Genomic DNA, 24,094 nt, shown 5'->3' with positions numbered 1-24,094 from the left:
GAAGAATTATAGCTTTAGACATAAGGGTTTTTTAAGATTGGAAATGAAGAGATTACTTTTTCTCTATAAAATAGGTCCTGCTTATGAGACATTTGTATATGCATGCTTTGTTGTCTTACGTCTGTTTGGTTTTAGCTACTACAGGAACAGGAATAACTCAATAGCTGATGGTCATAGAGAAGCTAGCTAATCCCTGGGAAAACAGCTGTCTAGCTTCCAGTTTATAAGGTACAGTACGGCTAACGTGCCAGCAGTTGTCATGCATTAGAAACACTGCTTGTTTTAACATTCTCCTCAAGAGCCTCTCCTAGGTACAAAGGTTTTCAAACACCAGACCAGAGCCAGGTGTGGTATGCCCGGCCTGCTCTTGTGAGGAACTCTCCTCCTCACCTTAACGAAGGCCTCCTCGGCTGACTGCACTCAGCAGCACTTGGACAACCAGGCTGGACTAGGGTTTACAGCAGTTTAAGCAAGAATGCTGACTAAGACTTTGCAAATCAAATATTAAAAGACTGATTAAATATTTTACGATCTTTTTACTTAGGCTCTGATTTGAAGTTTACTTCATCTGTTAGCCAGAGATATGATGAAGGTTAATTGATGAAGGAAGAGTAAATAACAGCTGATGCTGCTGGCCCTAAGCATGCAAGGCATTTAAGAGTATTCCTAACCTCAAGTGTGCAGTCACTGACGTGCTCATTTGTCTCACTACGTTAGTGTCACTAGGGCTCAGATATGTGATCAAATTACCACAGTGAAAGTGGTTTAAGCTTATGTGTTTTTCCTTGTATTGTATATTTGCACATGTCTCCAATGACACCAGGTAATCCTTTAAATTGTGTTAATTTGATCATGTATCCGAGTATCCAGTGCAGTAAATTGGGATAGGTGGCTACGAAAAGCAGAGATGATGCCTTTTAGAAGACAAATAGCTTTCACGGAGAAGAGAGACATCCAGCAGAACCACTACAGCTCAGTCTACCAGGATTAGAGTATAAATCTCTCCCCTTTCTCCTTCTACAAAATCAAGGGTTTGTAACTCAAAAACCTGACCTGACAAATTGCTTTTGTGGATTTTGATTTTTTTTTTTTTTAAAGGGAAAGAGTTAACAAAACTCTTACAAAGCAATTGTTGGTCAATTTTTGGTTACTTGACTGGGATGGTATCACTTAAAGCCCATCTAGATCTTAAATAAAAATTCAGAAGCTCGCCGTCTGGCAAGCATTCTCATTGTATTTGGGGCTTCGAGCTGAAAATTTAAAAGCAGTTGGAGTTGAAAATTTTAGCTTTAGGAAAGTACTGCTGAGCTTGTGCCTGAACTCATTTTCAAGAGACATTTGGTAAGGACTTGCACATACCAAAGTACAATTTACGTAATGAGCAGGAAGAGTTATTGGACTAATCATTTTTAATAGAGATTCCTTGTCTTTAATACAGAGCTACACAACAGAACTTAATAGCTTGTGGCAAGTAAATAATTTACACATGGATTGTGTCTGAATACAAATGTATACATAAAATATCACAGACTTAATGAAGCCTTTGGGGTGTTTTTTTTTAAATCAATTTAATTGATTTCGCTGATAGGTCCGCATTTATATTTTTGTAAGCTACATTTCGCTTTACCTGCACATGTGGCACGGTCATGATTTTTAAGGGAGGCAGGGAAAACTCTGCAAATGAAATTAGAAATGAAGTACACAGAGCGTAGGTATTTTTCAAGTGTCTAGGGTAAGACACTCGGAAATAACACTCCATCGTGACCCAACGGTGTGGCTCGTTTAGAAACTACTTATCAGAAAAGGTCAACCTCTCAGGAACGCTCATGACTATTCAGGGTGTTTTGCAGCATTTGAGCCCAACGGAGCTGGTAATGAAGAGTTTTCCCCTCAACGCTGAACGTTTTGGGTTGTTCAGCTTCAGCCAGCAGTGTTACTTGCATTTGGCTTGGGCTCCTACTAGAGAGGGGAGAAGACAATGGTTGAAGAAGAAGGTTAGTGCTGTGACTAATGCACAACTAAGCCACAAGGAAAGTGGTCGGACGGAAACATGGGTGTGTGTTTCAAAGGGAGAGGCAGGGGATGATGGCTGCTTTACCATCAGGAGCACCGGATTATCATCCGACTGGTCCAAAAGCTGTTTTTCACTACAAAACACGCCCACAGCTGGTCCTGCCTCTTTCTAACGCACTGATGGTTGTCATCATTAACTCGTAAAAGCTACGCATTAAAGAAAAGCAGAGACACAGATGCCGGAGCTGGGCCGGCGGGCCGAATGGAGCGGCAGGGAGGCTCAGGGGTCCCCCGCCGCCCTCGGCCCCCCCACCCACCCGCTCCGTGCGCCCCGCGGGGCCGAGCCGGCCCGCCTTACCTTTGGGGTGCCAGGGGTCCGTGAACTCGTACTTCCCCACGCCGATCGTCCGCAGCATCTGCACCCCGTTAGTGTTGTCCGGGCCACCTGCCGTGCTGGGGGGCAGCGGGGCGGCCGCCTGCCCGTTGGTGGCGGGCGCGCTGCTGGGCAGGGCGGCCGAGGGCAGGGCCGGCGGCGGCGGCGGCAGCATGGGGCAGGCCAGGTGGCCGTTGCCCACCGCGCCGGGGCCCGGGTGGGCCACCGGCCCCACGCCGCTCATGGAGGACATGCTGAGGGGCTGGCTGTTGGTGTACAAGGGCTGGCTCTGGAGGTTGACCACCATGTTGCTGAGGGGCTGGGAGGGCTGCGGCTGGAGCTGGTAGTGTGCCGGCATCAGTGGGAGCTGGGGGGTGACGTGCGGAGGGAGGGAGGGCGTGACGCCGATGACGGGGGCCTGGACGTTGGCGGCCGGGCTGAAGGTGGGCGGCTGTGTCATCCCGTAGGAGTGCGTGATCAGGGCGGGCTGGCTGCCCGCCGCCACCGTGGTGACCCAGGGCGCTGCACCTGCGGCACGAAGGAAGGCCGGCAATGGCGGCGGGCTCGGCTCGGGGAGGGGGGGGAGACTAGAACAAAAATAAACACTCCCAGCCTCCCCCTCCCACGACCGAACAGCACTGACGCACCCTTCTGCTCCTTCACGGTGTCTAAAGCGGTTCAGGGTCTGGAACTGTTCCCGACCGGTAAGTGCATAAAATTGTTGCGGCGATGTGAGCGCAATTGTTAAAACACTCATCAGGCGACATGCGGCATGTTTGCGGTTTTATGTGTTTTGCGCTTTATGCAGCTTAAGCGCACGCTTCCAAGAAAATTAACCTCTTTCCCCACCGTGCTTTCATGGCTCCCTGACAAACACTCTGTGTGTATAATAATGGTGCTCCAGCCACTACAAAGAGATTGTAATTAGGCGTCTGGCATAGTAGCACAATGTATGATATGTGTCTGGAAGCTGGAAATCATTTCAGGTAGTTCTAGACATAAAAGAGGTCTTAAAGTATTACAGAGTGCCTTTTCCTCTAGTGAAGGCAGAGAAGGAGAAAAAAAAAACCCACTCTAATGAACTTGCAGGCATCTTAATACATTTATATTAGCCCCAGCACAGAAGAAACTCGAGGGGTCTTTACAATGAGAGAAAAACCCTGCTAAAGAATAAAGAAAGGGCTCACAATGAAGCCTAATTTGCAGAAGTAAATGGAGATAGCGCATTGAATTTGCTTTGAACGATTTTCCCTTGTAGAATTACAAATAAGATTAGAAACATACCTGGGTTTTCATTCTCCCTCATCTGTTTAGATGGAGGCTCATCAGTGTCCCAGGGTGTGGACTGATTGATGGGTGTCTGTCCCCACCTGACGCTCGTTGCAAGTCCTTGAGGCTGATTTTCAGTCTTGGAAATGCAAGGGGTCTACCAGAGAGAGAGAAAAACACAGAATAAAAATGTTTAGACTATTGGGAATAATTACTGTTTCGCATAGCTAGTAGCTTGCGTGCGTGTTTGTTTGTTACAGTCCAAGAAGATATCCTAAAATCTTTAAATATCGTTCTCCATGTTCATATGGAAAATACAATATATTTGAAAAAAAATACTTCAGGAAATTTAATAGATCCACCTTTAAAAAAAATCACAACGAACTAGCATTTTCAGAAATAAGTTGCTTCTTTTGCCTAGAAAATAAAATAAAAAAACCCTCCACATATGGTTATATCCATTCAGTCACAGCTTACATAAAATGGGACAATTTTCTATTTGCTAAACGTCTTCCAAAAATGGTGAGTTTTGTTTAGCAGAAGGCAGAACAAGAGAGACTTATTTACAACCGTAGGACAAATTACTGTAGAACACTAAAAGGAAGTCTTAGTATTTACTGTCTGTCAACCCTTAAAATTGAATGCCAATAAAAAAAAGCAGCATAGCAGTCATTGGCCGCTAAAGTGGGTATGTTGGCAGTCCTTCAGAGATGTTAAAATAACTGTAAAGCAAGGGAAGTACCGGGGCTAAATAATCATCAAAGGGGATATGACCTGAAAGAGATTTCTTGATAATGAAACTATCAGGTGGATTTAAATGCTAAGCCGGGCCCCTTCCCCCCCCCCCCCACTGCCTCCCACCCTCAGTTTTAGGAGATATTCCCAAACAATCATCCCTCTGCTGAGAAAAGGCCTGCAGAAAACAAGGGTGCTCCAACAGGTCTCATTTATTTAACTCTGCAGCATATTTCATTGCTGGAAGATTAAAAGTGGGGTTTGTTTTGTTTTGTTTTTACTGGTGTCAGAACCTCTAAACCAAGAAAACGGAACCAGCTGCCTATTGCTGAATGAGTACTAAGGACTGAAGCCATAAAGAACAGGAGACCAGTCTGAGCAATCGCTTGTTTGCCTTACATCTGGGAAGTAATTCAGCTCTGAGACGGGGGTACAGCAGCTCCATAAATGCCCTGGGTCACATAGTACCAATGAAAACTCTCTCAACACCAGCAACGTTTTTTCCCATCACCAGTACCTCAATCATCCCATGAGAAGAAGTCATTAGCAAACCCATTTGTGCCCTCTGCAAATACATGCACGCCCTTCCCAAGCCCATCACTCATTCCTCAGCTGTTTAAATCCACTGGCTTCCTCCTGCCCTCCCTTCTGCCCCACTAACATCTCCAGCAGCTCTTCTGCTCTGCTCCAAGGCTCTCCCCTTCATCCAAATTCCTCTGACCTCTATCACCCACACCCTTTTCCACCTGAGTTTTATCCTCCTTGGGCTCTGGGAGTCAGGAGTCCTGGATGCAGACCTCAATGGAGAATAGGGTTTTTGCTATGCTGCTCTCTTTGCTCCCAGAAGCCACAGTGGAAATAGTTTCCCCACTAGAAATGCTATACTTTGTTAAATGCAGATGGTCAGAAGGAAATGTGATTCTTAATGCCTTATTTTGTAGGAAATCTGGAAGTGAGAATTTTCAGCTTGTGTCCAAATTAATATTTCCTTTTTTCAAGATGCAGCAGTTTATCTTTTTTTTTTTTTTTTTTTAAGGTTAACTTCTCCAGGTTTTTTCTATTCTACTGGCAGCAGGGACAATTATATCCAGGTTCATGTTAGCAGTATCCCTTTGGATCTAGCTAAATGGTTTATTGGTGGCCAAAGCACTCTGCAGTAGAAAAAGAAAGAAGGGGAAAAAAAAAAAGCACCACCAGCATTCTCTGTCTATAAACCAGCTAAAATAGTTCCCCTAGAAACACAATTATTTATCCCAAAGAAAAGCTTTAAAACCAGTAAACACAATATAGAGAACTGGGCATCATCAAAGATGGACAGGAGGATTCCAGACTCGAATCAATCTCTGCATGTTCCGCATGTGGCATCTGCGTGTTGCATTTTTTGTGTTGTATGAACTGGGTCTTATAAGCGGGTTTGAAATACATGCTTCTCAGTTTTGTGTGGCATTGTCAAGATGTGCAGCATCTTGTGTAACTCTGTTACATCCCCAAGCTGCTTTAAAACAGTGTTGATCTAAAATAAGAAAAAGTATTCCTGTACCTTAAATAATACAGAACCACACACATGCTATAATTTTAAAAGAACCCATATGTTCTGTGCAGAATGGGTAAGAAAGGGAGTTATGTGACACAGCTCTCCTAAATCCTACAAAAATCCAGTTGCCTATTTTGCAACTGAAAAAACTAGAGCACCAGATCAGACACGTATAAAACTGGTAGAGTTTGCACTCAAATCTGGATCTAAATTCCATGCTTGGAGCATTAATAAACAGGAAATGCGTTTGCAGGTTTGCTGTCAATAAATACTTCTCCATCGCTTCCACTAAATGCTATTTTTTTCCAGGAAAACGTTTTCACTAAATATGCTCATAAACCCCGCTTCGTAGAGGCTCAGTGGGTTGAAATGCACAAGTCCAGCATGCTGCTTTCAAACTACACTCCCGAGTTCGTATTTATTTGATCAGAAAGAGCTGGAGATTAGTTGGTAGGAAATTACAACACAGCCCCATGAAACACAATTTGGACAATAATGGTGGTGGAAACAGAAAAACAGCTTCTAAAGTTCTTTTTTTTAAAAATATATATATACTTCTGGTCTCTGATCTAATTTATGCATTATTTTTCTTAATACATGAAGGGTTACATTATGAGTGTTACATGTCTCTGATCCAGTTGCAGCAATTACCGATTTGCGTATCTGGAAAGCAAAATTATTTCCAACGTTATCAAACAGAGGATCTTTCTGTCCATGTGTTCCAGCACATGACAGCGCTCTATTTGATGCTTTTAACGTACAACACAAATGACCAAAAAATGGCCTGTATTATGCGAGTTGTGCAGGGGGAAGAGATGTGTTCCATTAGTGATCCGCAGACTTCACAGGAACTAATTGTACTATGTTACACTTTTATCTTTAGCTTTCATGTCAGATGCTTGTTTGAATTAAAACACGGAACACATGAAAAAAGGAAATGCATTAAAAAATCTACTGGGTATACATTTTAAAATACTGCCAAATGTCTATTTACATGAAAAGACAAGAAGGTTTCTAAAAGGTCTGTTGAAACCCGGCTAGTCAATAGCAGCATTGGCTATTTAACTGCCTGAAATTCATGGCAGACTACAAAGATTACTAAAGCAATCCTCAGCATCTTTCTAGCACCCCTAAAATGCTCAATCTGTGCTCTTTGTCTTGGGTAGAGCACCCCAAATCCAAATCTGAGGATTTTTTTCCTCTTTTGTTTGAAATAACCAGTAAGAATAAATAAAATTTTCAGTCGAAGCTTGCATTTCATCTTGTGCCTGCCACTTTGAAGTCCAGCAGTGAGCAATCTCCCAGCTTTAAGGAAATTAACTGCAATACAGATGTACAGGCAGAATGGAGCAAGATGGAACAATTTCAGAATTACATGGGACTAACACAGACAAGTTGCCAGGTTGTCGATTTTTTGTAGCTCAAACAGTCATAAACCATGGCCCATAGGCAACAGTAATTGGTGTACAGCTGGTCCACTGAACCTTATTAAATTAAAACATTAAACCCCTTGAAATTCATGGGGCTTTGCAGAATATCCACAAGAAAGTTCGTGAGTTCACAGCAATCAGCTGGTGCTACAGATTGGGAATTAGTGATTTGGTCTATACTGCATCAGTTTACACGGTTACTAATAGTTCAGAAGGCATAGCTACAACTCAGTCTGACTTTAAGTCCGAAGCTTTACAAATCTTTGATGAAATAAGACCTAAACTTTTACTAACACCTTATTTACATCGGCAGAAACATAAAACCTACTGCACTACTACCAGCATTACAGAGCATGTTAGTGGAATTTAAAAAACCTCCAACACGCAACAGCAACCAAAATCCAACAAGAATTCCAACAGAATTTCCCCCAGGCTCAACACCACCAAATACTTCCTGGGAGGTCCTTATAAACACATTTGAGCAATTTCCCCAAAGGCTTTTAAAACAGTTGACATACATCCTGCTATGGCTCAGAGTGCTAAGACCTATTCAAACAGTTTCGTGAGCAAAAAAGAACTAATCTGGAGAGAGGGATACTATTTGTGGTTCCCAGCGACCAAAATTATTTTACTAAGACCTTCATTTAAAGTGATGGATGAGAAGTAGCGATTCTCTGCTCCAATTATCCAAAAGAGATTGGGAATGGCAGCTTAATACTGAGATAATGTATCCAATATGCAACCCACTCTATTTTCTCTCCCCATTGAAAATAAAAAGACTAAGACACACGCATGCATAGAGGCAAACATTCCCTCCCACGGATTCAGGTTTTATGGCCTGTCATGGGTAAAAGCAACTTCAATTTAATGAGGGAATTCCTTTTAAAGCTGTTAGCTATGCCTCGCTCTAACAAGTAATGACTGGTGGCCCTGGTTGGGTTTAAGCCTGAACGTGTCTGGTGCTCTAAAAAGCTCAGTGGTCTCTGCACCAAAGAGTTTATGGTCTAATTTGTAGTCACGCTGCTAAATATTGCATGAAACAGGTATTATTTTTGTGCATGAGGCATGCATGTAGAATCTGAACCACACAGGGATAGGTCTTCCCCTGGGGTAAATTCCTATACTGCGCTGGACAGAATCCCAAGCATATTTCTGAGTCTAGTTTGTGGCCAAAGAAGCTCTTAAGGATAGATGCAGAGCTTTTAAAGATGCAATAATGACAGCAATATCTCCCTAGCACCAGTTGTTGGGCTGGACTACAGAAATTAAACTGTTGTTTTAAGAGAAGGCTGTACTGTAACGTATTAAAAACCTAAGAGAGATGGACAGGCCAGTGTGCAAGAGGAACTGAATGAGCTGTCCTGCAGTAAAACCTCATTCAGGAACTTGCTCATGAGTGGAGAGAAGAACTTGTCTACCTTACAGTTCCCATCACCAGGCAATTCTGCAATGACACAGTGTTGTTTTTCTCTTTCTAAAGCTAATGTGGGAGCAGCGAGAAAGAATAATACAGTCAACTCATAGGAAAAATGTTGCTACCCTGCATAAAAGACAATTCAAGTTCCCTCTTGAATGTAGAGAATAATTCAATACTGGCATCTTAAACGCCATCCAGCGACGAGCCACGAGCCAGTGAGCTACGGAGCACTGAGGTATCGCCTCCAAGTGAGACATATGGCTCAGCAGTGGGGTACACTCTGCATCCATTCCCATTTTTCAGAGGGTTTAAAGACACCCCCCACCTTGAGATTAATGACACAGGCTTGGAAAATCCCATGAGTGCAGTGGGTCCACGTCCTACATGGGCACAGCACAACAGCCTTTACTCAGCCTTGATCCCGGCTCCATGCGTAGCAAAGCTTCTCACCACCCAGTCTGTGAGCTCCTAAAAGGCAGACATATAAAAATGTCCAGCTTCTTACCCCCAACAACATCAACCCCATCTTTCCTGGACTGAGCCTCTTTGCCACCTCATTCATGTTTGTGCCTCGGTTACCCTCCCAGATAAGGCAGACAGCCAAATTCCCAAGCTCTGACAATGCCGTAGAAGATAACTCCGTACTGGGAATGGGTCAACTGCTACTGTTTCATTAACCCCTTCTAAGGCTCCCTATCCACACTGGCTGCAGGTTTGGGGAGGCAAGAGGAGGAATGAGGTTATGCAAAAGGAGGGAGAAAGATGAGATAGAAGGCAGCTGTGAATTGACCACAGGTGATACCTATTTCCTTCTGGTGGCAGCACTGCCTGGGACAACCACTGCTCTCACATCACTGCTCCGGTTAGGTGCTCAGTGTTAGGATGAATGAATGTGGGACCATGGAATGATAAGAGCGCTTATTAACAAATTCATAGATTCATAGATTCATAGATTTCTAGGTTGGAAAAGACCTTAGAGATCATCGAGTCCAACCATCCCTAATCCCCATTAAACCATATCCTCAAGTAGCTCATCCACCCTGTTCTTAAACACATCCAGGGATGGGGACTCAACCACCTCCCTGGGCAGCCTATTCCAGTGGCTGACAACCCTTTCAGAGAAGAAATACTTCCTAACATCCAACCTGAATCTCCCCTGACTAAGCTTATGCCCATTTCCTCTTGTTCTATCACCCATCACTAATGTAAAGAGCCCTTCCCCTACCTCCCCACCATCTTTTCTCAAGTATTTATAGGCCGTAATCAGGTCTCCCCTCAGCCTCCTCTTTTCCAGGCTAAACAGCCTCAACAAACTCAGCCGCTCCTCATAAGTTTTATTTTCCAGCCCCTTGACCAGTTTAGTCGCCCTTCTTTGGACTCGCTCCAGGAGCTCAATATCTCTCTTAAAGCGAGGGGCCCAAAACTGGACACAATATTCCAGGTGCGGCCTCACCAGTGCCGAGTACAGGGGCAGGATCACTTCCCTGCTCCTGCTGGTCACACTATTCTTGATACACGCCAGTATCCCATTGGCGTTTTTGGCCACCTGGGCACACTGCTGGCTCATATCAAGCCGGTAGTCAACCAACACCCCCAGGTCCTTCTCCGCCAGGCAGCTCTCCAGCCACTCCTCCTCGAGCCTATAGCGATGCTTGGGGTTTTTATACCCCAAGTGAAGGACTCTGCACTTGGCCTTATTAAAGCTCATGCCATTGGCCTCAGCCCAACGATCCAGTCTGTTCAAATCCCTCTGAAGGGCCTCCCTACCCTCGAGCAGATCGACACAGCCTCCCAGCTTGGTGTCGTCCGCAAATTTACAGAGGGTACATTCAATCCCCTCATCCAGGTCATTGATAAAGATGTTAAACAGAACTGGACCCAGCAGTGAGCCCTGGGGAACCCCACTGGTGACCGGCCTCCAGCCGGATTTAGCCCCATTTACCACCACTCTTTGGGCCTGGCCATCCAGCCAGTTTTTAACCCAAAGGAGGGTGTGCCTATCCAGGCCAGCAGTTACCAGTTTCTCAACCAAAACACTATGAGAAACTGTATCAAAGGCTTTACTGAGGTCTAGGAAAACTACATCCACAGCCCTTCCCTCGTCAACCAGGCAGGTCACCCTGTCATAGAAGGTGATCAGGTTTGATTGGCAAGACCTGCCTTTCATAAACTCATGTTGACTGGGCCTGATCACCCAGTTAACCTGTATGTGCTCATTAATAGCACTCAAGATAACCTGTTCCATGACTTTGCCCGTCACCGAGGTCAGACTGACAGGCCTGTAGTTCCCCGGATCCTCCTTCCGCCCTTTTTTGTAAATGGGGGTAACATCCGCCAGCCTCCAGTCCAGCGGAACTTCCCCAGTGAGCCAAGACTGCCCAAAGACAATGGACAGGGGTTTGGCAATGACATCCGCCAGCTCTCTCAGGACTCTCGGGTGGATACCATCAGGCCCCATAGACTTGTGGGCATCCAGCCGAAGGAGCAGATCCTTGACCCGTTCCTCTTGGATCACAGGAGCTTCGATTTGCTCTCCCTCCCCGCACTCAGACACCGAAGGCCAGCTCACCTGGGAACTGCTGACCTTATTATTAAAGACTGAGGCAAAGAAGGCATTAAGGACCTCAGCCTTGTCCTCATCCCTAGTGACTAACGTACCCCCTGAGTCCAGTAGGGGCTGGAGGTGATCTTTAGCCCTCCTTTTGTTATTAATATATTTATAGAAAGACTTTTTGTTGTCCCTTACGGAGCTGGCTAGTCTAAGTTCCAATTGGGCTTTTGCCTCCCTGATTATCTCCCTACATGTCCTAACTTCCTCCCTGTATTGATTCCTGGATGCCTGCCCATTCTTCCAAGACTTGTAGACATCCCTTTTTCTTTTGAGATATTCCCAAATCTCCTTTGTCATCCAAGCTGGTTTTCTACCCCGGCGGCTCGATTTCCGGCACACAGGGACAGCTTGCTCCTGTGCCTCCAGAATTTCCTTTTTGAGTAGCAACCATCCCTCCTGCGCCCCCTTACCCTTGAGAGCTGTCTCCCATTGGACTTTGTTAACCAGACTTCTAAACAGCCCAAAGTCAGCTCTCCCAAAGTCCAGCTTGGCCGTTTTAGTGTTCCCCCTCCTAACTTCCCCTAGAATTGAGAATTCTATTATCTCGTGGTCACTATGCCCCAGGCGTCCTCCAACCTTCACATCTCCCACAAGACCTTCTCTGTTCACAAACAGCAGGTCTAGGGGAGCTCCTTCTCTAGTCGGTTCACTAACCAGTTGTGATAGGAAGTTGTCCTCCACACTCTGCAGGAACCGCCTAGACTGTTTCCTGACTGCCATGTTATACTTCCAACAGACATCAGGCAGGTTAAAGTCACCCATAAGGACAAGGGCTAGTGAGCGCGAGACTTCCCCCAGTTGTTTAAAGAATAGCTCATCAGTCTCACTGTCCTGATAGGGTGGCCTGTAGCAGATACCCACTACAATATCCGCCTTCATAGGCCCCTCTTTGATTTTCACCCACAGACATTCTACTAGGTCATCCCCAACATTTAACTCTAAACAGTTTAGATCTTCCCTTACATACAGGGCAACCCCACCACCCCTTCTACCTCTCCTATCCCTCCTGAAGAGCTTGTAGCCATCCATGGTAGCACTCCAGTTATACGAGTCATCCCACCATGTTTCAGTGATGGCAACTATGTCGTAGTTTCCCCGGATAGCAAGAGCTTCCAGTTCCTCTTGTTTATTGCCCATACTGCGTGCGTTCGTATAGAAGCACGTAAGTTGGGCTTTCGACCCCACAGCACCCCTAGGGGGGGAAGTTTTATTACCTGAGCTGTTATTTTTGGGATTCTCTTTAACCTCTAGGCAACTTGTGTGTTGCTCCTGACTACACATATCACCCCCTACTATCACTGAGGCAGCAGGCCGAAGGCACCTGCCTACACTCCTTTCATCAGACAATGGAGGGCCGTCCTCGGCTGTTAATCCTCTAAGTCTGACAATACCCCCCACCCCCTTCACATCTAGTTTAAAGCCCTGTTGATGATCCCAGCTAGTTCTGTAGCGAGCAGCCTTTTCCCCCGTGGAGACAAACCCGCCCTGTCCCTAGATAGAAGATCTGGCATTAAGGTCAGCCCGTGGTTAAAGAAGCCTAGGTTGTTTTCCTCACACCACTTTTGTAGCCAATTATTTAAATCCTCGATCTTTGTTTTCCATCCTGTGTCATGTCCCAGAGCCGGTATGATAGGAGAGAATATTACTTGGGCCCCCGATCCCTTCAACATTCTTCCCAATACCCTGAGATCTTTCTTAATAGTCCGGATGTTTCTTTTCCTAATGTCATCCCTACCAACTTGGAAAATAAGAAGAGGGTAGTAATCGGTGGGTCTGACTATAGATGGGAGTTTTTTTATTACATCCCTAATTGTTGCCCCAGGAAGGGAGCAGACCTCCCTGTGTAAAGGGTCAGGTCTACAAATCTGGCCCTCCACACCCCTCAAAAGGGAGTCTCCTAAAACAATCACCCGCCTTTTCTTCTTAACTGAGGCTGTCTTGATGATATGTGTGGTCCTAGGGAAGGATACTAGCGTGTGTGTATCGTCATCCTCCCTGGGTGTTGGTTCCACTTGCAGAGCTTCAAATCTGTTGTGTAATGGAACCTGGGAGGTAGTTGCAGGAGCAGAGGGGGCAGGCTTGCCGCGCCGGGCAGGGACCTGCTGCCATTGCTCATTCCCACCTGGATTCCTCTTCCCGGCCAGGTGGGGAGAGGGTGGGGGCTCCTCAGTCTGAGAAGCTGTGGTAGCCTGTTGGGTCTGCGGGAGGGAGCACAGAGTACTGGTCCATTGGTCAATCTCCCTCTCGCACTACCTGATGGCCCTCAGCCTGCTTACCTCCTCTCTGAGTTCTGTCACCAGGCGGAGGAGTTCCTCCACCCTGGCACAGCTCCCACAAGTGAGTTCCCCGGTGGTGACCTGAGCCAATACACTCGGGGAACAAGACCTGCAGCTCACCTGGGTGGCAGCGTGCACCCAGCGGGGGTCCGTCTGGGAGGCTGCGTCGGTCCTGGCTGGCACCGGGCTGGAGGCAGCCTTCGCTTTATGCCTAGTGACCACCAGTGATACCTATTTCCTTCTGGTGGCAGCACTGCCTGGGACAACCACTGCTCTCACATCACTGCTCCGGTTAGGTGCTCAGTGTTAGGATGAATGAATGTGGGACCATGGAATGATAAGAGCGCTTATTAACAAATGGCACTTTGTATTCTGTCTTGGCAAATTTCACCGGCAGAGGCTCAGGTACTCACCCAGCTGCCTTCGTTTCTCAGCGAGAACATCAGGGAACGGAGCTGAGGTATCGAACCGAGGTCCCGGCTGCGACACTTGCTGCTCCAGGACACCAGGGACATCAGCGCACGACACTGGGTTCGAGCACAGAAGCCCCACTTTAGCCTGAGCAGAACCTCCTCTGCTAACACGGTCGGCATGCAGATCAACCCCAAATCAGAGCAAAGCTAAGAATGCAAAACCATCTCACGACGGAGGAAAATGCACAACATCAGGAGCAACGCGGCGGCACGTACTACAGAGAACATGCACTGCGCAAGCAGGAGGGCTCTCAGAGATCCTGCAGGCATCCCATGGTGGAGGCAGATAAATCCAGTTCATCATAAGTGCTTTTGGTCAGAGGGCAAAAGGAAATATGAGTAATTATGGAGTAAGTGCTTGTCAGACCAGAATCCCAAGGGCGTACAAAGGATGTAACCCTTGAGAATACCTACTTGAGAATGACCTAACGGCAGATTGTTTGAAAACTAAACATTTATCTTGAATGCAAATGCCGGCCATTGATAGGTTTAGAAGTCGCTCCACACGGCATTTTTGTCCCAGATTTCCCATGAATCTCTTTTAATTATCCAAACAAGACCCTGAATTTCATTCTGGATCAGGGCCTAAAGCATTAGAAACAGAGGAATGCTTAAAAAGTAAAAGCTGTGTCACTTTAGGCTCCAATTTCTGTATTAAGTTACTTCTATAAAAGTAACTTCCCTTTTGTTGTATCAGATGCCGATATTTTACATTCAAGCCCTCTGAATTCAGTGTTTCAATTGTAGTAGGAACTCCATGGCAGGAAAGTGCATGTTCTCTGCCTACACAGCAGGCACATTAAAAAAAAAAGAAAACCAAGATATGCCTGTGAGTGTTGAACAGTGCTGCATGATATTACGGATTTATTAACTTGGCTTGATCAATAAGGGTATCATCAAGGGCACATTTAGTTTTGCACATAAATTTCACTTTCTAACAAGCACTTTTGTGTGCTCACTTTAGTTTCCATAATCTGATCCGGGTCTCAGGAAGCTTTCTTTAAGGGAGAACAGAGAATTCTTTTTCTAAAAAAAGGATCAAAGTATACTCGGTCAACTCTCAAACAAAAGGACAGTCAGTACTGTAGAAACAGCACGCTTACCTTTCACAGCAAAAAGAAAAATAAGCCTATAGGTCCAGATTTATCACTGCCTTAAGTTCATCAACATCAATTGAGCTATTAAATCGAGTCTGAATTTGGCTCGTGGCAATTTAAAAATTTCAACTTTCTTTGAGAGTCTTCCATCAGTAAGATGTTAATTTAATGCATAATTTAAACTCCACTGTCCTTTAACTCAGCGTTTGTAAATAATTAAAAAAGAACTAAAAATCCTTTTACATTTATAAAGCTGCCCCCCTTCTTCTACTGCAAAACAACAAAGACTTTCCAATCAAGAATTTATTTATTCTTTAAATCTGAAAGTAAAAGCTGTATAAAAGATAAGGAGAAACTGATTTACAAGATAAAACAATTAGCTCTGGGATATGTACATTAAGACTAATACATTTCACATCATATTTTAAGGGAGTGGAGGAGGAATCCCAGATATATTATTCAAATTCTATTGAAATGTTTGATTAAGAGCATCTTACGAAGGTAAGTCATGCAGTCACTAAAATTAAGATGTGAAAAACAGGATGAGAGAGCTGCATCTCTCAAAGAGGCTTTACACTTTAATAATCCACCCCTTTTCCTACACACAAGATAACGTCTCAAATTTGGCTATTCCTGTAATTGCTCCAGTTTTCTTAAAAGTCTGGGTTGTGCAGGAGAAACACAAATGTATTTCACAGCAAAAAATACTAAAATAATATACTGCATACCCTTTAAATCAAAAATGACATATCTCAATGGTTCTTATTAAAATCTGTTGTTTTTTTTTTTCTGTGCAGACAGATGAAAATACATTTTAAGACTCAAACAAGTCTGTGCAAAAACAGCTCGAGCCCATCAATCTCCCAGTTGGTTCTTATAAGAAGCTAAACATTCACCAAGCTGTTCCGACCAGACGTGACTGGCAGATCCTTTTTGGGAACGAGGTCTCAAGATGTAACCCTGCTTCCATTCAGATTCATAGCTTTAATAAGACAAGAAGTTCAGTGCAGGATCAGGCAGTTGGGCAGGCATTTAATTTGCTTTACGATAGAGTGCTCATATATGTGGTTGGTTTTTTTTCTGGAAACACGGTCACTGTTTTCTCCAATTTTTCTGCTCTGTAGGTTTTACATCAAAGCATTCCTGCTCGTTTTGTTTCAGCATCTCCATGCTACCGATAGGAAGCTGCCCAGTCCTCCTATTTTCCTTCAGCAGAACTGATTCGTGGACTAGCACAAACACTTCAGCTGCCTCAACCACCATCCTTCTAAAAGATTTATGGCAAATACACCGCGTACCAAGCTATAAATCTAGCAAATGGCTATTAGACATACTTTTTGGTCTGCAGCCACACAATTTAAAGTAAACCAGATACTAGTATAGCTGTGGCTAGCATTACTAGTAGCCCTGACAAAACTGTGCTACATTGCCACCCATCTCTTCCAGGAACTTGATTCTTGTTTTTGGGGTGTGAATCAGATGATGTTTCGATATCACCCTGTTCGTGGCAAATTGTGATGCTAAATAGTCCTTTGTCATTCAAGGATAATTTGGTACCATTACAATTAAGCTCTACTTACAGTCCCTTCAACAACAAATTGCTTTATGTTCTTTCACTTTTTATTCCTTTAAGATGAAATTCTTCTAAGTGTCCAGTTTGAGCCATTGGACTCATTAAGAAGAGGAATCCCAGCAGGGAGGTGGAGTTTGGCCAAAGTGTGCTTTTGAAAATTCTCTGTTATGTATCTTTTAAAGTAATTTATGCTACTAAAACCATAAAACCTCCTACTGTCTTTGCTCCCAGGAAATTAACACCAAGTAAACCACCTCTAAAAATAATCTCCCACTCAAAAAAAACTTCAGGGTGACAGAGAGAGAGAGAGAGGTTATTGTGAACCCTAAATAACACAGGTTGGTTCTGTAAGTCATGTAGGGAAGGACAAGCTAAATTAAACGACCTTTGGTAGAGACACCTCAGCTACAACAGCAAGTCATGATCTGATCTTCCTAATTCTCCTCCTCTGCTGTTGCAGGTCATGGTCCATCAGAAGCTCCTATTTCTGCTAGGATGAGTGCAGGGCAGTCAGTGCCCTCGTAACTCCTCAGGATGAACTGCCAGGGAGACCAGACCGGGGTCTTTGCAGATAAAAAGCTTTAAGAGGCAGCGTATCCCCTGCTGAACTTGCTGTGGCTTTTGGGAGAAGCAAAGGGAGTTTTAGCTGTTCTTTGTGCAATCATCGCCTCCAGAAGACAAACAGAGCCTTGGTTTGTTGTAATAAAGCTTCATTTTGAACACAAATCTATAAATATCTAACAGTGCAGATCAAAATGGCCAATTTTGGCCACAAGTATCGATCAGTGTGAGAGAAGAGTCATAACAGGACAAAATACCTACTAAAAAAAATAAAATTAAAATGGAATACTTTCCTTTCCACACAACAGTTAGAGATCAAAATAATCTTTGTTGCAAATCCAAAACCTCCTTTCCCACCCATTGCAAGTTTTTGGAGTACCCGTTAGCTTCAGACAACCACTGACTGTACACAAGACTATCCAGACCTTATTAGAACAAAGCACAGAGCCTTATCTTGTTTTAAATGTTTATTGCTGATTCTGTGCCAAATTCAAACTTAAATCACATGCTGATTCCCTTAAAATCACTGAGTCATTAAGAAAGTTGAGTCATTAAGCAAGACTCTTCACTCAACAGCTACCCAACACCCCTGCCTCAGAACGGGTCACAGAGTTTGTGAGATTAAGATGCTTTAAGAGGAGATATAAAGTTGGACTACATGATCGTTGTAGGTCCCTTCCAACTGAACTACTCCTAATCTATTCTATTCTATTCCACTCTGTTCTATTCCTGTTCTAAATAAACAACTAAATAAACGTATGTATACATACATATACACATATATACATCTCTCCTCTTATACTACTGGAACGTGGATGCTATTAAAATGTTCATCTCTGCTTCTTTCTAAAGGAAGTCAAAACTCCATGGACTGAGAAAGAAAAACAAGAGGTAAAAGCTAACAGACTAGCTGAGGATCTGCTTTTCTAATGCTGCATTTGATTAATTATGTGATTTATTTTCAATGACTGGTTCAATCAATCCTGATCAAATTAACAAAGACAACGATCAGAAATACCAGACTAAAACACAATACAAATGATTCGGTTCCAGGGGATCCAATCAAATGAAACAGGATTAAATTAACCAGTGATCAGATTACGCAGAAGTTGCTGTACAAAGTCAGAAATGTATCAGTTCTTTGGGCCATTTGCTGTGTCTGTAGGTTGCCATTTCCAGCTCTTCCTAGAGCTCTCAATAAACTTTAAACAAAATTGTTTTTCCTAGGTATCACAAATATAATGTGTAAATAATAATAATAATAATAATAATAATAATAATAATAAATCACAGTAACACAGTATCTGAGACTCTGACATAGTAGGCACCCTCTAAAGAAAAAAATACACCCCACACACCCCCCTTTCCCAAGCAGTCTCTACCTGAAGCAGTTTACAGTCTATGTGCAGAACACGGAGATCAAAAGGTGACAGAATATCAGGATACAATCAAAAAGACAGAAAAACCCATTTAATTCTACCATGTTAGCAAAGCACAAAGATGAGAAAGCTGCTGTTCAACAAGGAGCGTTAATGAAAGTTGCCAGTGATACAGCTGGAAATGTAGTTCTTACCTAAAAATCCAAGTAAATACAAGTATCACAGGAAAAGTACTTCCATTTGCTGTGCACTGACCTAAACCTTGAGCAGCCAACAAGGTCCTACAGCACCGAACAGAAATGTACCTTCAAATGCCTTAAGCTCACGCTGGTTCAGCCAGACCCATTAGTAACCAGTTGCAAAGGGACTTTGTGTCCAAAGCTGGGTAAAAGAAAGACTGGGCACATCACAGGCCAGCTCATTCAGAAGTTAACAGGAAAATGAAAATGCCGGGAGTTAGAGAGTGAAACCAAATTCAATCCCTGCCCTTTTTTTCTACTAAGAGAATCATAGAATCATAGAATCATAGAATGGTTTGGGTTGGAAGGGACCTCAAAGATCATCTAGTTCCAACCTCCCTGCCATGGGCAGGGACACCCTCCACTACACCAGGTTGCTCAAAGCCTCATCCAACCTGGTGTTTAAAAGATAAACTTGAGGCATGTGGAGAGGAATTCCCTAAGGACTTCTACTAAAGCTGCTTTAGGGTGCCGGTAGGCAGTCCTGCTGGCAAATCCCCGCCCCACATGCTACAGTGCGATGAGGAAGGACACTGGACTGCTGGATACGCCACTCACATGGCAGCGGTCCTCAGTAACACAAGATAGAGAAAAGCTACACAGCCACCAATCCTGCTGTGCACATTAGGGGCTAAAGCATAGGGTTTTCCCAGCTTTCGAATAAAAAAAGAGCGTGCCTATAATCTGAACAAAGGCCAAAGCATTTGTAAACAGGTCAGATCCCAACCAACTGTCCTACTCATCTTGTGTCTCTTACGGAAGCATTCAGGAGTTGTACGGGAAGACTCCTTCCCTATCCCTGGGCACCGTACCACTTCCATTTCAAGGTACGCACTGCCCTGTAACTGTAAGCAGAGATCATGTCTGTCCTGTGAATGGGCATCTGTCACCTGGCAGGATTTAGTCACTTGTGATCACTCTAGGACTTTTCCTACATGCAGGGAACAGACCAGGCTAAGCACTTTGGCAATCGAGAGCTGACCTCTGCAGTGTGGGTTGGTTTTTGTCCCAGATGAAACCACTGGAGACATCAGACTATCTTCTGATGGTCAGGAAGCTCGAGGTTCACCCCCAGGATCTGGTTTGTATGGCCATGGCCATGTGTCCTATCCTTGCGGCTCACTGTTTGCACAACAAAGATATTGATAGTGAAGGACTATCCTTGTAAGACTGAACGTTTGATGAGCTGCTCAGCTTACTGAGCTTGAGAAAGTATTTAGAGAAACGTCCCTCTTTCCCTTTCCACAACTTAAAGACTTAATATTTTCTCTTTGTTTGAGCTATCACGGTGAGTATATTTTAAAGCACCAGCTCTTTCCAGTCAAAAGACATTTGGCATTATGATTAAGAATGCATTACATTTTCTCTTCTGTCCCCTTAAAGAGTCTCTTATTTGTATGTGCAGGCTTTTTCTCATGCTCTGCCTTGCTACATTTCTTTTCAGTCGCATTGCAATTTTTTTTTCTTGAGTATTCTCGGTTTCATTTTCTTACTTTTTTTTCCCCATGTCTCTCTCTCTCCTCAGCCTTTCTATCATGCTCTCTCCTAACTGAAATGAGAACCCAATTATACTCCTGTTAGAACTGAACTTTCAAATCTATCATGTGCTAGTGGGCTCAAAATTAGGCAAATAAATTCCCTCAACCCTACAAATTAAATTGAGTCTTTGCATATGTTCTTTTAAGAGCACAAAGATGTCAAGTATTCACCCAGCTGTCACAAAATATGATGAGCAGGCACTTTGTATTCATATAGATTTTCTAAATCGTTTGTCAGATTTAACAGAAATGCTAATGGATCTAAAAGTAAATTCAAATCTATCCTAAATATCTGGTTATTATTTGTATTACAGTAGGACTTAGAATTGTCAGTTGAGGATCAGAGCACAATCTCAATGCATTTCACACACAAAGATCGCTTGGATGATGTGCAGGTATTATTTTGCACTTTCTCAAATTTTATCTCATTATTTTAACCAACACCTTCCTCACAGGTATACTCGACTTCATTTAAGAACAAAAGTACCATCAGCTTGTAAGCGTCGTTACTTAATGCATCTGCTATTGAAAGCCCAGTCTAAAATTCTCTAAAGCCAGCAACTGTCTCCCAGGTATAGATTTCGAAGGAAAAAAGCTATCACGAAGGTCAGACTTTGCTTGTGCTTTGTTTTGGTCAAAGATCACGCTGGAAATGGGGCTGAGCAAGATGTAGATGGGAATTTTCACAGAGCTGCCGCCACTGGCAGATGGGATATTACACAGTGCACCTGTAACTGGTCTGTGTAGGTCCAGCATATCTCAAACATGTAGGATTTGCTGTCCTGGCACTAAACGCCTGTACAATATTTTTCATGTGATCAATCTGACACATTCAGAGAACCTGTGATGTGATGAACGTATCTTGGAGAGTTGTTGTCTCCATACTACCCTGGCTGTTTGTCTAAAAACCTATTAGGGCACCGCTTAATGCAGGAGGGCAGCAGATCCTGGCTGTCAGTGATAATCCACTGCCAAAATCAATACCGTTGGCAAGCTTGCTTCATGGATATTTACGATCAAAGAGCACTTTTTCCAAGAACGCATTGTTAGTCCCATTGCCTTGGCCTAATTTCAACTTCAGTCATTACATTACAGCCTGCCTAATATTCCCCTGATGCTTTGGGGAGATGTGGGAGCCGTCTCAGCCAGTCCCACGTTGCTTCACAGCATCGCTGCACCACACTGGGCACACTTCAGCAGCGGACACAACTTCCCCTGTATGTATTGTACAGAGCGGTTACTACCTCGAAGTTATTTGGCCTGGAGAAGAGAAGGCTCCAGGAGACCTTCTGGCAGCCTTCAGTACTTAAAGGGGACCTTCAGGAAAGATGGAGAGGAACTTTTTACAAGGGCGTGTAGTGATAGGACAAGGGGCAATGGCTTTAAACTAAAAGAGGGCAGATTTAGATTAGATACAAGGAAGAAATTCTTCACTCTGAGGGTAGTGAGGCACTGGAACAGGTTGGCCAGAGAACCTGTGTCTGCCCCATCCCTGGAAGTGTTCAAGGCCAGGCTGGATGAGGCTTTGGGCAACCTGATCTATTGGAAGGTGTCCGTGCCCATGGCAGGGAGGCTAGAACTAAATGATCTTTAAAGTCCCTTCCAAACCAAGCCATTCTATGATTCTATGATACCTAAACAGCTTTGTGATTCTTAAAGAGGTGAAAAGTGTAAGATATTGTTGTTGCTGTTATTTAAAAAATGATCTGCCTCTGAAACTAGTCATCTTGAGACATCTTTTAATTTCCTTCTCTTTCATGAGGAAATTTGTACATTTAAATTATTTACCAAAAGTTGAGCTAGGTAGGTCTCAGTTTGTATTTTTTTTTATTTTGTTAATAAAAGTAAAATATCTTTAAATGAGACTGTCTACACTTTTCAATACCCAGCTTCAGGGAGTTCAAGCCCTTTCAGATCTAGTTGGAAGAGCTAACTCCATGAGCAAACTAAAAATCTGCCTTTCTCAGTGGAATAAAACTCCTGTTTACAGCTGTACAGGGCATAAAATGGGAGGTTTTAAACTTGTGACATTTCTATGTCCGGAAAAGCTGTCACACGCCCAGCACAGCATCTTACCTCGATCTGTAAGCCCAGGGGCATTAGTAGCATTAGCCCAACTGTAAGAGTACCAAAGGAGAAGAATGGTGTAACTGAAACACTTTAAAAACCTCCCAAAATCCTTATATATTCAGAAAACAGAAGTTTCTCCGATGGGAAGGAACTCCTATTTCCAGCTGTACGTGCTTGCAATCTTGCTTCTCAAAATCTTCTCGGTAGTGCCCAACTGACCAACTCCTGCCCCTTGGAAATCCTGGCTCTCATTATTGTGGGAGAGATCACTCAATGCACAAAGTGAAAGAAAGCACTGATTTAATTTTTTTTTATTATTATTTTAGTTTTAAATACTAAGCAACTGTTGGAAACTGCTCTGAGCCAGGAACTGGTGGAATCAACCCTATAAATGTGGTTTTGTGGGTAAAGAAAGATGTGCTAAATACAAGTCACCCGCCTTTGTCCGCATTCCCTGCACTCCTCCCAATTCCAAAAGGGACCATTTGGAGTGTTTAAACAACGGTAATTTTAAATAGACACCCTTAAGCATATTTCGCATTAAAATGTTAAAAGAAAGCCAAACAAAACAAGCCCAGTGAAAAAAAAGGATGAGAAAAGTATGCATATGAGAAGGAATAATGAAGTATGAGTGCACGAATGTATTCTGGAGCATTTGCATGTGTCAGAGGGAGTGGAAAGGAGGTGAGTGGAAGATGAGAAAATACGAGATGAGACACAAAGTGACAGAAAAAAGCAGCAGGCAGGGAAAAGACTGTCTTGCAGATAAGCAAAGACTCTGTGTACAACACGGGGGGAATTTTTAAATGCTGAGCTTTTAACTGCTAACATCAATAGGGTTATTGTAAGTAACTTGGTAAGATCCAGGGGCAGCAGTTAAATGATGTAATACAGGTACCTAATTTAGGTGTCATGCCTACTTCTCTCCATCGCCTCTGTTAGAAGCCGGAGTCTGGCAGCCCTGGATAACAAGTGGTCTAAATTACTCATCACTCTCCGGGAGGTAGAAGCCATTGTAAACTCTCTGACTATGCCCCCGTGTGCACTGCAGCAAAACTAGAGTGAAAAGAGGAAAAAAAAAAAATGACAAAGAACATCATCCAGCTGTATTACAAGCAGAAGAAAGAAATTCAGGAACTCTATGAAGAGAATGATGACCTAAACCAAAGAAGATGGGATACTGGAAGTTAAATTATCTGTGCAGAAAATTTAATGTGAAAAGATTCAAAAGAAAATACAGTCTGTGTAGCTGCAGCCTGATGCATCTAAAAGGAAAAAAGCCAAAAGAACCCAAAACAAACCTAAACTAAACTAAAAAATAGGGAATGCATAGGAAGGAGAAAGTTTTTTTGGTTTGGAGGAGTATCTAGTTTCTAATTTAATCTTAATCCACTCTGACATTTATCCTCATGGATAATTCAGTATACAAATTTAGGGCAGAAAAAGAATCCATAAAAATAATAAAATAAGAGCTGCTTGCAAGGGCACTATCAGAAAAAATTGCCC

At 43.6% G+C, this 24,094-nt stretch overlaps 1 protein-coding gene across 1 annotated transcript in view; it reads right to left on the bottom strand.

Annotated features, from left to right (window-relative positions):
* The window catches only part of KLHL29 (kelch like family member 29), a 259,548-nt gene that overhangs the window by 139,091 nt on the left and 96,363 nt on the right, over positions 1 to 24,094 (bottom strand). The window contains 3 exon segments of the mRNA XM_086623548.1: positions 2,372 to 2,914; positions 3,671 to 3,812; positions 14,072 to 14,185. Of these exon segments, the coding sequence (XP_086479674.1) occupies positions 2,372 to 2,914; positions 3,671 to 3,812; positions 14,072 to 14,185 (799 nt within the window).

The sequence above is a fragment of the Tauraco erythrolophus genome, chromosome 2 (assembly GCF_009769465.1).
Source record: "Tauraco erythrolophus isolate bTauEry1 chromosome 2, bTauEry1.pri, whole genome shotgun sequence".
NCBI classification, from domain to species: Eukaryota; Metazoa; Chordata; class Aves; order Musophagiformes; family Musophagidae; genus Tauraco; species Tauraco erythrolophus.
The sequence above is the reverse complement of the archived record's forward strand: the minus strand, read 5'-3'. Positions and strand labels throughout refer to the sequence as shown.